The sequence below is a fragment of the Paroedura picta genome, chromosome 4 (assembly GCF_049243985.1).
Source record: "Paroedura picta isolate Pp20150507F chromosome 4, Ppicta_v3.0, whole genome shotgun sequence".
In the NCBI taxonomy this organism is placed as follows: domain Eukaryota; kingdom Metazoa; phylum Chordata; class Lepidosauria; order Squamata; family Gekkonidae; genus Paroedura; species Paroedura picta.
Genome location: NC_135372.1, coordinates 11,181,005 through 11,194,907, shown reverse-complemented (window position 1 = coordinate 11,194,907; position 13,903 = coordinate 11,181,005). Strand labels below are relative to the sequence as shown.

At 54.3% G+C, this 13,903-nt stretch overlaps 1 protein-coding gene and 1 long non-coding RNA gene across 2 annotated transcripts; both read left to right on the top strand.

The window, feature by feature from the left end:
• The first annotated feature begins 5,325 nt into the window (after positions 1-5,325).
• Positions 5,326-6,750, top strand: JUND (JunD proto-oncogene, AP-1 transcription factor subunit). The gene has a single exon (XM_077331868.1). The coding sequence runs from the start codon at positions 5,519-5,521 to the stop codon at positions 6,374-6,376; it is 858 nt and encodes a 285-aa protein (XP_077187983.1). The 5' UTR covers positions 5,326-5,518; the 3' UTR covers positions 6,377-6,750.
• Positions 6,751-6,819: 69 nt separating this feature from the next.
• LOC143834924 (uncharacterized) lies at positions 6,820-12,819 on the top strand. Its single transcript, XR_013229931.1, has 2 exons — positions 6,820-9,886; positions 12,231-12,819. It is a non-coding gene; the product is annotated as an uncharacterized LOC143834924 (long non-coding RNA).
• The last annotated feature ends 1,084 nt before the right edge of the window (positions 12,820-13,903 follow it).

The window sequence follows — 13,903 nt, the reverse complement described above, 5'->3', positions numbered from 1 at the left end:
AATCATTTGAACTTCTGTGATGCCTACTAAATAATCTCTGTCTGCATGAGAAGCTCAAACTCTTCCTTTTTATCGCCCATGCTTTGGGCATTGGTAGATAGTCACCTGAAGCCTCTTACCCTTGGTTCTATTTGACCCATCCTTCCCAGGCAGGCCATGGGTACTTGCTCTCCTACATTAGATTCCCTACGTTGGATGTCTCCTTCCCCTTGTAGTTTCAGTTTAAAGCAGCGGTTCTCAAGCACCGTAACGCTACGGACCCCAACTGGCGCAAGTGCACAACAACTTAGAGGCAGCATGGAGGTGGCCAGTGCCATGGCCCCACTGTCGGCTGCCGCTGCCACCGCCAACCTCTCCTGGCAACCCTGTGGAAGGGGCCAGGTGACCCCACTTGGGGTCAGGACCCCAAGGTTGAGAACCAGTGGTTTAAAGCTGGCCTGATGAATCTCCCCAGGTTCCTGCCAAACACATTCTTTCCCAACTTGAATAAGTGAAGTCCATCCTGTGCTAGCAGGCCTTCTTCTAGAAAACCTGTCTCAAAATCCAAATCCCATCTGCTGCCACCACCAATACATGATCTCCAGCTCCCGACTCAGGATTGAAGAGAAAACCACGTGTGCCTGCATTCATTTCTCCTGCCTTCCTGTCCCCACAACAGGCAATGGGTGAGGCCGAGAGTGTTCCGGGAGGATGCGTAATGGCACAAGGCTACCCAAGGAAGCTTCCTGGGGGCATCAAACTCGGCCCTCCAGATTACAGCCCACCGCTCTTAAACATTGCACCAAGCTGGTAACAGAAGTTGGCTCTCCCGGAGCAAATGGCCATCTCCAGAAGGTGGACTCGGTGGCATTAGACCAGGGGTAGTCAAACTGCGGCCCTCCAGATGTCCGTGGACTACAATTCCCATGAGCCCCTGCCAGCTAATGCTGGCAGGGGCTCATGGGAATTATAGTCCATGGACATCTGGAGGGCCACAGTTTGACTACCCCTGCATTAGACCCTGCTGAAGTTCCTCCCCTCTCCAGCCTTCCGCCCCACCCCCCACCCCCCACCCCCCACCCCCCAAAAAAGAAACCCAACAGAAAGCCCCTTTGTGTTTTTCACGATGCTTATAAAGGGGCGGGGAAGCGCTTGGCTTCTTTGCTACGTCGGGCTCGCGCGCCCCAGCCCCCGCGCACTATTCCTGCCCCGGGCCTTGACGTCACCGCTGACGCCCTTGCCTCCGCCCCCGCCCCACCCGCCGGTGACGCGCGGCAGCCGCCTTAACCCTTTCCTGCCCCTCCGACCAGGTGGCGCCCCTGAAGCGGTCGTTCTTCAGCATCCTTGAAACAGCAGCGTGACAGGCAGAAATCTAGCCGGTGAAGCCTCCCCGGCAGGAGTCCGGAGTGAGGGAGGCAGGCAGGCACCTGTTGGACTTTCTCCCTGTCGCTCCCTAGCATTTGATCCTTGGAGAGGGGCTTGATGTCAAGGAAGGGTCAGGGTGGGCGAGCTGCACCTTTGGAATATCTGCCTGTCATGCTCGGCAGGCTCTTAAAGCCTCTTTGTCACGACTGACACTACAACAGTGCACCGAGCTTGGAATGCCAACTCTTCTACTGACTCCATGCCAGGGCCTTGGCTGGCAGACGGAAATGCAGCAAGTGCAGCTTCTGCTGGCACCCAGCAGCCAATTCCGTAGAGTGCCTCAGCACCGGAGACTCACCAAGGCAAACTGGTGTCTCTGAACTGGCAGCACTGTCTGGTTCCCTACTGAAAGCCACCTAAACCAACAGGCATCATCACTACAGCCTGTGGCAGGGAGTTCCACAAATCAATTCCACATTGAACACAGCACCTGTTAGTGGTATGGTTGTTCTCACCTTGTAGCATCTCAGGACAGGGAGCAGTTAGGTAATTTTAGGCCCTCCTCGGCTCCCTGCGGGGAGGGGTCCTCCTTTAGAAGGGGAGCAGACCCTGGCTTTTTTGGGGGGAGATGATTAAGCCACAACTGAGGGCCTGAATATTCCACCCTCAGGGCATCACAGCACTTGAGAAATTTTTATGTAATCCCTGCTGGGCACTTTCCCCCCCAAACCAAAAAGCCCCCAATTCCTTAGCCTCTCCTTTTGGCCAAGGGCCCCAAGGCCAGGATCGGCCTCTCTCTGCACCTTTTTCGGGCCCTTTTGGAGCCTGGGCAACCAACAGAGTGGTCAGGATTTCCAGCAGCAGGGGCACTGTCCATCGATCCAAAGGCCTCACAATACTGGCCACGGAAGGGAGTTGGAGTTCAGGGTTGCCTGGAAGACCAACAAAGTTTTATTCAAGGTATAAGCTTCAGACCAACATGGTGACCCACATGAATCTTGGTCATATTTATTCCCAAATAAGGCGAAGCTGCAAGGCTCCGTTTCTGCCTGTCCACCAAGGCTGGTTGGTGAAATGCAGCTGCTGGCCCTCCTGCACAGGAGAGAGAGCCGCTGGGCCCAGCTGGCAAGGAGTTAAAGAGGAGCTGAACCTCTTGGCTGAGAGGCCCCTTAAGGATCCTGGGGGGGGAGACCCCTCCCAGCTGCTCAAGGATGCCCAACCACGGGTGGCCTGACCTCTCTCCTCCCATCACCAAAGGCCAGGCTCCAGTGATTCAGCCTCAGGGAAACAAACACCAACACCCACTGCTGGCTGGCTGGCTGGCTGGCTCCCTCCTCCGTTGGAATTGCTTTTGCTTGAAGTCCTCTCCACAAACAAGTGCTCTCCTCCAGACAGGCTGCAAATGATTCCCCCCCTCCACACACACACACACACCAGCCTCCTGTGTCTTTGCAGTTCAAGAACTTTGCACAGATCTGCCCACCCAGGCATGGAAGCGGTGGAACTGTTGCCTTTGAGAAGACACACAGAAGCCCTGACTGTTTACGTTGGCAAATAAGTCCTAACAGAGACGGGTCTTGACTGCGATATCATTCAGTTAGCAATGAAATGTACTCTGAATAGGCTCAGAGGCACATGAGCAAAGCAGGATATCTACAGGGCATCCTCCCAGTATTTGGAAGAGCTGGTTTTTATACCCCGCTTTTCTCTACCCAAAGGAGTCTCAAAAGTCGCTCACAATCGCCTTGCCTTCCTCTCCCCACAACGGACACCCAGTGAGGCAGGTGGGGCAGAAGGAGTTCTGGCAGAACTGCTCTGTGAGAACAGCTCTGGTTTATCTATCTGTCATATGGTGTGTGTCTGTAATGCAGCCATGTGATCCTAAGGTCATCTGGCTGCCAGGCAGGACATGTTCAGAGGTGGTTTGCCGCTGCCTTCCCCCACATCATGACCCTGGTGTCACTTGGCTGCAGAGTCTTCAGCTGGGTGGGAACCAGGGATCTTCTGATCCACCACTGAGCTGGGACCTATGAAGCCACTAAATGCCAATTGTGATCCACCTTGGCCCATCTAGCCCAGTTAGATCCCCTCAGGCTGACCACAATTTTGCAGTGTCCCGAGCAAAGCAAGAGCCTTTTCCAGATTCTGCCACCTGGAATCCCTGGATGAAACCTGTTGGGAATCAAATCCAGAGTCACGTGCCAGTCCCTTGGTGAAATCTTGACCCAACTAGGTCAGAGCGGTCTGCTTTGAATGACAGGGGCTCTCCACAGACTCAGTAACATATAGGCCTTTCTGTTATTAGAGACTCTTTAACTGGAGGGATCCCAAACTGGACTCTAGGCCTTTCCCATGCAACATCTGTGCTTCTCTGCTGGTCCACATCCCCTCATTTTCCGCTGATGCCTATGGGTATGTCTGTGTCCACCAGGAGAAGCTAAAGGGTGGGTAACACTTGGACAAGCTCCAAAGAACAACTGGACAACTAATCTGGGACAAATAGCTTTTAAAATCCTAACAGAAGGATTCTTGTGTAGGCTGCTGGGGCCACAGTGGAGAGGTCTCCTGCCCACCTTACAACTGGCCTTAAAGTATGCTCTTTGCCTTTGTATGTTTCTGCCTGATTAATTTGGAGCCTGGAGAGCTGCTCACTTTGGCGTCTGCTGCCAGAAACTGGCCCTTTGCCAGCCCTCACATGTGCTCCCAGTTAACCTTCCCTTCCTCCCTTCCCAGGGGAGCCCCTCACTCTGCACAGCCAACCCTGAGAGGCCTTTGGTAAGGGAAGACAGGCCCACATGTGACCTGGTGAAGCCTCTAAGGCCCAGCCAGGAGACTCTGGAGTTTCTTTCCTGGTCCCCAGAAAGGATTCCTTGAGCTTGGCAGACCCAGGCAGCACCCCCAACCCCAGAGGCCCTGACCTTCCTTGGGGGCTCAGTGGAGGGATTTCTTCTTTTGCATTGCCCTACCTGCCCCATAAAGCAGACAAGCGATGTAATAGTTGAAAATTATGCTTTGAAAAATGGGTAGAGGGACACATCTGGAGCAGTTGCTCTTCCTCTCCTGAGATATTAGCCCTTAGGGATCACACAGCTGTCATCGGAGGACAGGCAGGCACAAAACAGCTCTTTTTTGGCCAATGCATTTTGGAACCCGTGGTCCCTGGATATAGTGATGGCCCCTGGCAGAGGTGAGGATGGACAGAAGTAAGGAGGGAAGGCCCACTGAGGAAGGGCTCTTAGTCACAGAGTCCCTCCCAATGCCAGGGGGGGGGGGCACCGGCCTCTGGCCTCCCTCCTCTGGGCCTTGCAGATTGGCCTATCAACCTCCAGGTGGGGCTTGGGGACCTCTAGGCCAGGGGTAGTCAACCTGTGGCCCTCCAGATGTTCATGGACTACAATTCCCATGAGCCCCTGCCAGCATTTGCTGGCAACGGCTCATGGGAATTGTAGTCCACGAACATCTGGAGGGCCACAGGTAGACTACCCCTGCTCTAGGCAACAACAATCAGTTCCACCCCAATATCCAGGCACTTCCAGGACAGAGTTGGCACCCTGACCGGATGCTGGGAAAGCAGGTGCGACGTAATAGGTCCGCTCTTCCCTGACCTAGCAGCGCAGAGCTTTAGCAATCATCATCATCATCATCATTGTTATAACTATTATTATTATAGTCCCCCTAATAACGCACTCAAGAGCCGCCCCCCTCTCCCGAGCCCGGCGCAGCTGGCCGCCCCGCCCTTGCGCAAACACCACGTGGCCCGGTGACATCAGCCCAAGAGGCCGCGCGCTGTTGTGCAGTTTACGGGGCCGGTCGCCTCGGCAACAGGGGCGCCAGCAGGGAGGGGGCGTGGCTGCGGCCGACCCTCCTTCTCCCTCCCCTATGCAAATACGCTTCCCCGCCAGACGTCATCTACAGCCAATGGGAGGCGCGCGCGGTGAGCTCATCGGGCCGGCGCAGGCTATAAAGTGGCGGCGAGGCGGCAGGCGGGCGCCTTAAGCGCGCGCGGGCGACAGCAGCGGCGGGAGGAGCAGGACGGCGAGCCGCCGGGGAACGCGCTGACCGTCGGTGGGTGGCTCCTTCCGTCCGTCGGTCCGGCTCCAACGGCCTCCTGCAGGCGAGCGGCCCGCCGGCCGGTCGGTCTCCGCGTCCCCCGCCGCGGCCGGCGGGGGCGAGGATGGACATTCCCTTCTACCATGACGAGGTGTTGACGGCCCTGGCGCCCCCCGGCCCGCTGCAGCCCTTCCCCGACGGCAGCATGATGAAGAAGGACGCGCTGGCCCTGGCGCTGGGCGAGCAGGCGGCGGCCAAGGCGCCCGACGGCGGCCCGCCGCTGCTCCCCGCCGCCTCGCCGACGGAGTTGGGCCTCCTCAAGTTGGCTTCGCCCGAGCTGGAGCGGCTCATCATCCAGTCGAACGGGCTGGTGACCACCACGCCGACCAGCGGCGCCGGCGCCTTCCCCTTCGCCAAGGGCGCCGACGAGCAGGAGTTCGCCGCCGGCTTCGTCAAGGCGCTGGAGGACCTGCACCAGCAGAACCAGCTGGCCGCCGTCGGGCCGCCCCCGCTGCCCGCGCCCGTCGCAGGCCCGGGCCCGGAGCCGCCCGTCTACGCCAACCTCAGCAGTTTCGCCGGCGGCGGCGGCTACGCGCCCGAGGGCCCCTTCGGCGGGGCGGCGGCGGGGCGGCTGCCGGGGGGCCCGCCGCCCAAGGACGAGCCGCAGACGGTGCCGGAGGTGGCCAGCTTCGGCGAGAGCCCGCCGCTGTCGCCCATCGACATGGACACGCAGGAGCGCATCAAGGCGGAGCGCAAGCGGCTGCGCAACCGCATCGCCGCCTCCAAGTGCCGCCGGCGGAAGCTGGAGCGCATCTCGCGCCTCGAGGAGAAGGTCAAGAGCCTCAAGAGCCAGAACACCGAGCTCGCCTCCACGGCCAACCTGCTCCGCGAGCAGGTGGCGCAGCTCAAGCAGAAGGTGCTCAGCCACGTCAACAGCGGCTGCCAGCTCCTGCCCCAGCCCCACCCGGTGCCGGCCTACTGAGCCCGGACACTGACCGCTCGCCTGCCTGCCCCACGGGGCTCCCGGCAAGGTGGCACGGACGCAAGCTGGGACGGAGCCGGCGCTCGCGCGCGGGGAGGGGGCCCCCAGGGCGCCTGCGCCGACAACCCCCCCCCCTTCCCGTCGGTGATTCGGCCCAGGACTTTATCTGGACACCGCCCAGACGTCTCCCTCCTGACGAAGAAACATGGCCTCGGCTGCACCGTATTTATGTTAATATCCGGCCCCTGCTGTTGTTTTTTTTTTTCTTCTTCCCCTTTTTGCTCTTGCTCGGGGGTCCGGCTTCCTCTCTCCCCCTCCTCTCTCTTTGACCTTGTATGCATCACATTCCATAAATCTTGTTGCAGGAGTTAAAACGCCTCGTCTGGTTTTTGGAGGGGGAGGGGAAGGGGCGGCAGGGGGGGGGCGGGATTTGTTTCGAGACAGGATGTGGCGGCTGCTCGGCTCTCTGTTCAGGGCGGTGCTGCTCTCTTTGAGTTCCCTTCCAGGCCCGAAACTGTGCAGCGAGCGCCCTCCGGCGCCGTTCTTGGGAACTGAATCGGGGCAGCCTTGGCTGTTTTCAGGCAGGTGGTGCTTTTGTCTGGACCCTCAGTGCTCAAGCTGCCTTTTGCCACGCTCAGCTCCCGCAGATGCCAGTTGCATATTGCAAAGACCGAGTAGATTCTGCCGGACACTCGTATAAACCGCTGCTGGACATAATATGTGCCTTTTACTTGGGGGCAGCTCAGTAGAGCCTCCATGTTGAGTGGTGCCGCACCCTTTCTGAGTGTCAAGCCTCAGTCTTTGTCTCCAGGAGTAGCCTGTTCTGTGTCCTAGGAGAGCCCCCTTCTTGTTTGCAGGCCTCCTGGGGGAGGGGGGGGGTCAGTCTGGCTTTGTTCTTGCCATATTTGTCCTGCTCTTGGCTCTGCTGTGATGCACACTCACTGTTGCTGCTGTAGTGCAGGATCTTCTCCATGGCTTCCCTCAACTGCCCTCCTGAGGCAGGGAATTGCAAATGTTGTGCTTGGCATATAAAGTGTCCTTTGTTTTGCCCCTGTTGAAGTTGTTGCCACTTGATATAAAGCCAAAGCCCAGGAGGCGTCATGGTTGCCAGCTGTGGAGGAGTCTCTTAGACAAGGAGGCGCGAAGGAGAACCAGGGATTGACCCAGGTTGGTGGGGGAACAGGGAACAGTCTGGCCTCAATTGCAGGTTCTCCTGTCGGTTCTGTTGGTGGGCGTGGGAGTCGTTGGAAAGCAGACCTTGTGGAGTGGCTGACCTGTTCACAGCCCAAGCAACCCTTTTGCACAGCCCCAATCCTTGTTTTGAAGTGTGTGCACTACCTTTGTTAGACCTCTGCAGGGCTGTGAAGGAAACAGGAGAAAAATACAAATGAGGGCTTTCCTGGATAATGCCCTTCACTGCAGACCCCTCCCTTGTCCCACTAATTGGCCTGGTTCCTTTTGAGTCCAGGCTGGGTGGGGCGTTTGTGTTCTCCTTGGCAAGTGGAGCATTAAAATTGCCCTTGAAAGGGTTAAGGAGGAGCGCCGCTTTCCACTCAAAGCCATGGGAGCCCCCTTTTATCCCACAGCTGAAATGAAGTTGCTGGAATGCCCTGGGAGGCAGGAGGCGGAGCGAGGTAAGAGCAGGGGCTTCTGTAGAGCTTCAAAGTATCCTTGGCATGTGGTCCTCCCTGCAGCTTTGTAAGGTGGGCCAGTATTAAGTCCTTGGCCCAGCTAGAGCAGGGTTGTGCTCTCTACCTGGCACTGGCTGTCCAACTGTCCTGACTCTGTGTGTGTGGTTGTGGCTTGAATACTGCTTGCCATAGTACCACCTGCGTGACCTGGGGAGCAGCCCTGTTCTTTCCAACCCACCTGTGATCATGCAGCAGAGGCAGGAAGAGCGGTGCGTGCTGTCCTGAGGCTGGAAGGTGGGAGAAAGACAGGTCGGATTGTCCCCAGGGCCACCCACTTGCGTGTTCTTAGGTCCATGTGCTGTATTAACTGAAGGCCCTTGCGTATTCCTGGGAAAGGCTGGAATGTGTGGTGGCCTCAATGTCCCGTGGTGGTTGTGTCTGCAGTGTATGAGCGGTGGGGCTGTCTGTCCCCTTGGTGGCCTGTGGGGCTGGCTTCGATGGGGCCCACCTGGTGTCTCTGGCACCTGGCTCACAGTGGCTTACCTTTAAACTCAGCGACTGCAGGAGGTATTTTTCTGGCCCTTACCGATCCTCCATGTCAGCATGTCCATGTCCTGATTAGTTAATGCTGCTGAAGAAAGTCATGAAACAGGCTTTGTTATACCGGCAATCTGGTCTCAGGGTGCATGATAGAGAATTTTCCTTTGGCTTCCAAGGACTGGGCAATAAACAGGACCTAGAATTCTTCATTTGTGTGTTGTCATTGTACGTATTTATGAGCGCACAAACTATTTCCTTGCTGTTGCCTTCTTTGTGCACTTCTGTTGAAGATAATGCTCTTTTAAGTCCTGCTGCTATGGCTCCCTCCTGTGGAAGTCATCCATGGATTCATTAGGTACTTCGCAGCGTGGCCTCCTGTCCTTATCACTCCTTGTGCATGTTATTGTTGCAGCCAAGCTTTTCACCTTTACTCCACAGTTATCCTCATTTTGTTCAGTGTCATTATACTCCTCAGAAAGCGAGCACAGGCTGTAGCTTGGTTCTGTGATGGGGGGGGGGATGTAATGGTTTCAGTTGGGAAATTGCTTCCGGGGCCTGTAGCCTTTGGAATTTCTTGCAATTGTGGAGTGGGGAGAGAGCTCCAGACGTGGGTCACTTTGGCTGGCAGCTTCTGATAAGTCAGCTCCAGCCAGCATGCTTTGCACCAACACCTGCACTGCTTGCACGATAGGGCAGCAGGAGCAGTCTACCTGTGCAACAGGACCAATGGTGAATTCCAGCCCCTTTTCTCTTAATCGGGGAACCAGGTTTGCTCTGAAGCAATAGAGCAAAGTCTGAGTCCAGGAGACCAGCAAGTTTAATTCTGAGTATAATCTTTCTGGTGCATACGCAGAGTACATGAAGTTTGAGTCCTGTGGGCACCTTTAAACCAACAAAGCTTATACTCTGTTCTGCTTGCAAAAGGGTCACTCTTGACTCACCTCCAAGATCATCCTGTGGCCAAGTGAAAAACAGACATCATTTGTTTCCGGCAGGATCAGGCCACAGTTCCACATTGCGTTCCTCCCAGGGCTGGCCAGGTGTCATGCCAGGCAGTAGACTTTCCCCTTCACCCCCCACTCCTAGCTACACTGCTTGGAAACATGGAGGTGCCTCTCAACGTTTACTGTATTTCTTGCCCGCTTTTCTAGAGGAGGCTCAAGGCAGAACAGAGAGTTACCAAAGGCAATACCAAAGAGTCATACATGCGTGCAGGAAATAATGCAACAGGATGCGGATTCCGTAAACTGAAGTCACTCCGGTGAAATAGTGGCCTGCATGGCCAGGGAAGCCGTTTCGCGTTCAGAGGATGGTGATGTTGAGAGCCTGCATACTCCTGGTAAGCAACGCAGTACAAAAAAAGGAGGGAAAGAAGTGTGGTTTGCAGACAATTAAGTGGAAACCTTACAGCAGGGATAGTCAAACTGCGGCGGCTGCAGATGTCCATGGACTACAATTCCCAGGAGCCCCTGCCAGCATTTGCTGGCAGGGGCTCCTGGGAATTGTAGTCCATGGACATCTGCAGCCGCCGCAGTTTGACTATCCCTGCCTTACAGGAATTGAGAGGGCCTTCTTCCCAAATTCTGTTGTTAAACCTCTGTTCCATTTACGAAAATGCCTTTTCCGCACACATTGTGAGGCACTAGAAGTACAGGGAGCCTTTGTTCCATTTTCGCTTTGCTGAGAACTGACTGCGTGGGAACACTTTGAGGATGGCTTCCTGCCATGTGCCCTGCAAGGGTCTGCCCTTGAAGGCCATGTGGAGATACTCACTTGGTACACAGGGCATCTGTCCAGTTACTGTGGGCAGCTAGGCATTGTACATGCCCCCCCAGCCCCAGTCCTTCTCCATACATTAATCTGGCTCTTTTTTGAGGAAGTCTTAGTTACTGGCCAGCAATCACCTTGTCTTGGGGGCAGGAAGTTTGTTTCTGGCCTTTGGGAAGGATGTGGGATCTCAGTCTTGAATTTCCAGCTACCAGCCATAGGGAAGGGGACCTTGGGACCCCTAGGTAGGAGACTGTAAGTTCTGCTCTTCTGCGCCTTCTCTGCAGCTTTTGCATGCTTGTGTGGTCCAGGTCTGCGGCATAAAGGCGTGTTTGGAACTGGCCAATCGGAGTGGGGGGTGCGGTATTTATTGTGCTAGCCCTTGTACTGATGGCGCAGGCAAAGAGGTAAAGTAAAACCAGATGGGGATCTGGGGCCTGTTCCTCCGGGGGGTAAGATATTTCCTGAATGCTTGCCAGAGGTACGGGCGGGAGGGGGGAAGAGACAGGATGGCCCAAGCAACAACACTGGTTGCTGGGTGCTGTGGTTTCAAACAGCCACAAAGGCCAGCATGGGTTGCCTTCGATGCTGATCGAAGCCTGGCTTGAGTTCCCCTTCCTCTGCAGCCAGCAGAGGGCCTGCAAAACTTCCACGGCCACCTGGCCTGCGGGAAGGGGCAAAAAAGGACCGCCACCCACTGAAAAGACCATGTTAAAATCTTAATTCTCAAGCTTTGAAACCTGGTTTTCTCCTCAGTGTGGTGCAACACCTGCTTCCTTCCATTTTATCCTCACAACAACCCCTTGAGGTAGGCTATGTTGAGAGCAAGTGACTAGCCTTGGCATTCAGTGAGTTTCCGTGGTCTCCCTGATCCCAGCTGGCCACGCCAACCTGTATGCCCTGCTGCCTTTCCAAATCCGGTGGTCAGGCGTCTTTTAACTGAATCTGAAACACAGCCAGCAGCACATGCTGCTCCCAGCCTATGCCTGAGAGAGCACAATCTGCAAATTCTGGGGACTGACAATCTCCATTTTGCATTTTGAGAGAGGATGGATGGATTCTAGTCCTCATGGATGTAGAAGAAATTAACCAGCCTTTACTGTACTTCTGCATCCCACCAGGTTTTTGTGGGGGAAGGGAGATGGGACATTGTACCCAAGCTGCATGCCCTTCCCTTCTTGACAATCTTTAGCAGCACTGAGATTTAGCTTGTAAGCTCTCTGGAGAGGGAGACCTCAGTTGTGCTGGTGGCTCTGCACAGAGCAGCCTGCTTGGAGGTTAACCCTGAAACAGCAGAGGCAAGAGACACCCCTTGTGAAAGACAGTGGGCTGGCTGGATGGCTGTAGGCCTGGGTTGCGTTTCAGCATCTTGCTTATGGGTCAATTCCAGTGCCATGTTCCTTGTGTGTGCGTGTGTGTGTGTGTGTGGGGGGGGTCACTGTGTTGGGCTGAAGCAGCAGAACAAAGAGTGGGTCTGGGAGCACCCTGAAGACAAACACCCTTTAATTCTGAGTATAAGCTTTTGTATGTGTGCGTAATAATAGTTCAAAAGATTCAAGTTTGAATCCAGGGGTACCTTTCCAAAGTCTCTGGCAGGGCAGCCTCCTGTGCGGGAGGGCGGAGGAAACAAGCTTTGGCACCCAGACCTCGGGGTGGACACTGCAGCTGTTGAGGCAGGGTGGAGGGCTTGGGACCAGCATGGCCTGCCCAACGGAGTGGTGTGGTGTTGTGGTTGAGGGTGGTGGCTTCTAATCTGGCGAGCCGGGTTTGATTCCTCACTCCCCCACGCGCAGCCAGCTGGGTGACCTTGGGCTCGCCAGAGCACTCCCCCTACAATTATTGGTTATTTGTTTATACTCATCCTTGGTAAAAAGGCCTTCCTTCCATTTCCTAAATGGCTCTTTTTTATTCCTCAGATCTTTTGACAACTGCTTATGGAGCCAACTTGGCTTCCTTAGGCTCCTCCCATCTTTTCTTCTCAAGGGAATTGTTTGTGATTGAGCCTTCAGTGTTTCACTTTTAAGAAACTCCCTGCCCTCTTGGACTCCCATCTCTTTAAGTCTTTCTGATCACGGGACTCTACGCAACATACCTTTACGTCTGTTAATATCTGCTTTCCTGAAGTCCAGTCTATAAGTCCAACTACATAAAGGTTTTCTCTTTCCCACGATTGAAAATTCCAAAAGCACATTGTCTCTACTACCAAGTGTGGCCACTGCTTCCACCTCATCTACCAGTTCTTCCCTACTGATGAGAATCAAGTCTAAAATAGCAGAGATTCTGGTTCCCCTCTCTACCTTTTCGGAAACAAAGCTGTCAGCAAGACAAGTCAAGAAAGTAACAGAGTTTGTATTCAGCAGAGTTGGTCCTCCAACAGATATCTGGGTAATTGAAGTCACCCATGACCACTGTTTCCCCCCTCTCTGAGAGTTGTGTAATTTGGTCTTGGTCATCAAAGTCCTCTGATTGACTTGGTGTTAATAAATATAAATAAATAAATAAAAAGGACTTTTTTTTGCTTCTGTGTTCACTGGAAAGTGTGGGGGTCTGTCCCAAAGTCCATTTTTAAGAAGGGAGTCTGAGGAACTGAGTCAAATTGAGGTGACCAGAGATGGAATTCTAGACCTTCTGGGGAAATTAAAAGGTGATGTCTCCAGGTCCTGCGGTCATACACCCAAGAATTCTTAAGGGTGTGAGATCATGGACCTAATAACCTTCAGCTGCTGTACCGAACTGGAGAGTAGCAAATGTGATATCAATGTTTAAAAACAGATCCAGATGGGAACCTGGAAATTACAGGCCAGTCAGCCTGATATCTGTCCCAGACAAATTAGTAGAAAGATAAAATTGTTAGACAGACAGAAGGACAAAGCTTGCTAATGGAACATCAGCATGGTTTTAAAGGGAAATCCTGTCTCATCAAATTTCTTTGAGTTCTTTGAGACAGTGAACAAACACATAGATAATGGTGTTCTGATATACATTATATGCTTGGACTTTCTGAAAGCTTTTGACCATGTACCTCACCAAAGACTCTTTGGTAAACTTTGCAGTCATGGGATAAGAGGACAGGTTCTCGTACGCATTAGAACAGCCTTTCTCAACTATTTTACCATTGAGAAACCCCTGAAACATTTTCCAGGCGTGATCATGTGAATTATGCTTGGGAGAAGCAGAGCTGTGTATCCACCCATTTGAGGGCCCCCCCTTTCACCCTCTCCAAGCCTATCATTGGCCATTTTGGGAAGGGTGGGTCAACATGACCACATATGGACATAAAAGGTAAAGGTATCCCCTGTACAAGCACTGGGTCATGTCTGACCCTTGGGGTGACGCCCTCCAGCGTTTTCATGGCAGACTCAATACGGGGTGGTTTGCCAGTGCCTTCCCCAGTCATTACTGTTTAACCCCCAGCAAGCTGGGTGCTCATTTTAGTGACCTCGGAAAGATGGAAGGCTGAGTCAATTTTGAGTCGGCTGCTAGGATTGAACTCCCAGCTAGGATTGAACTCATGGGCAGAGCTTTCAGACTGCATGTCTGCTGCCTTGCCACTCTGAGCCAGGAGAGGCTCCACATATGGACATATCTT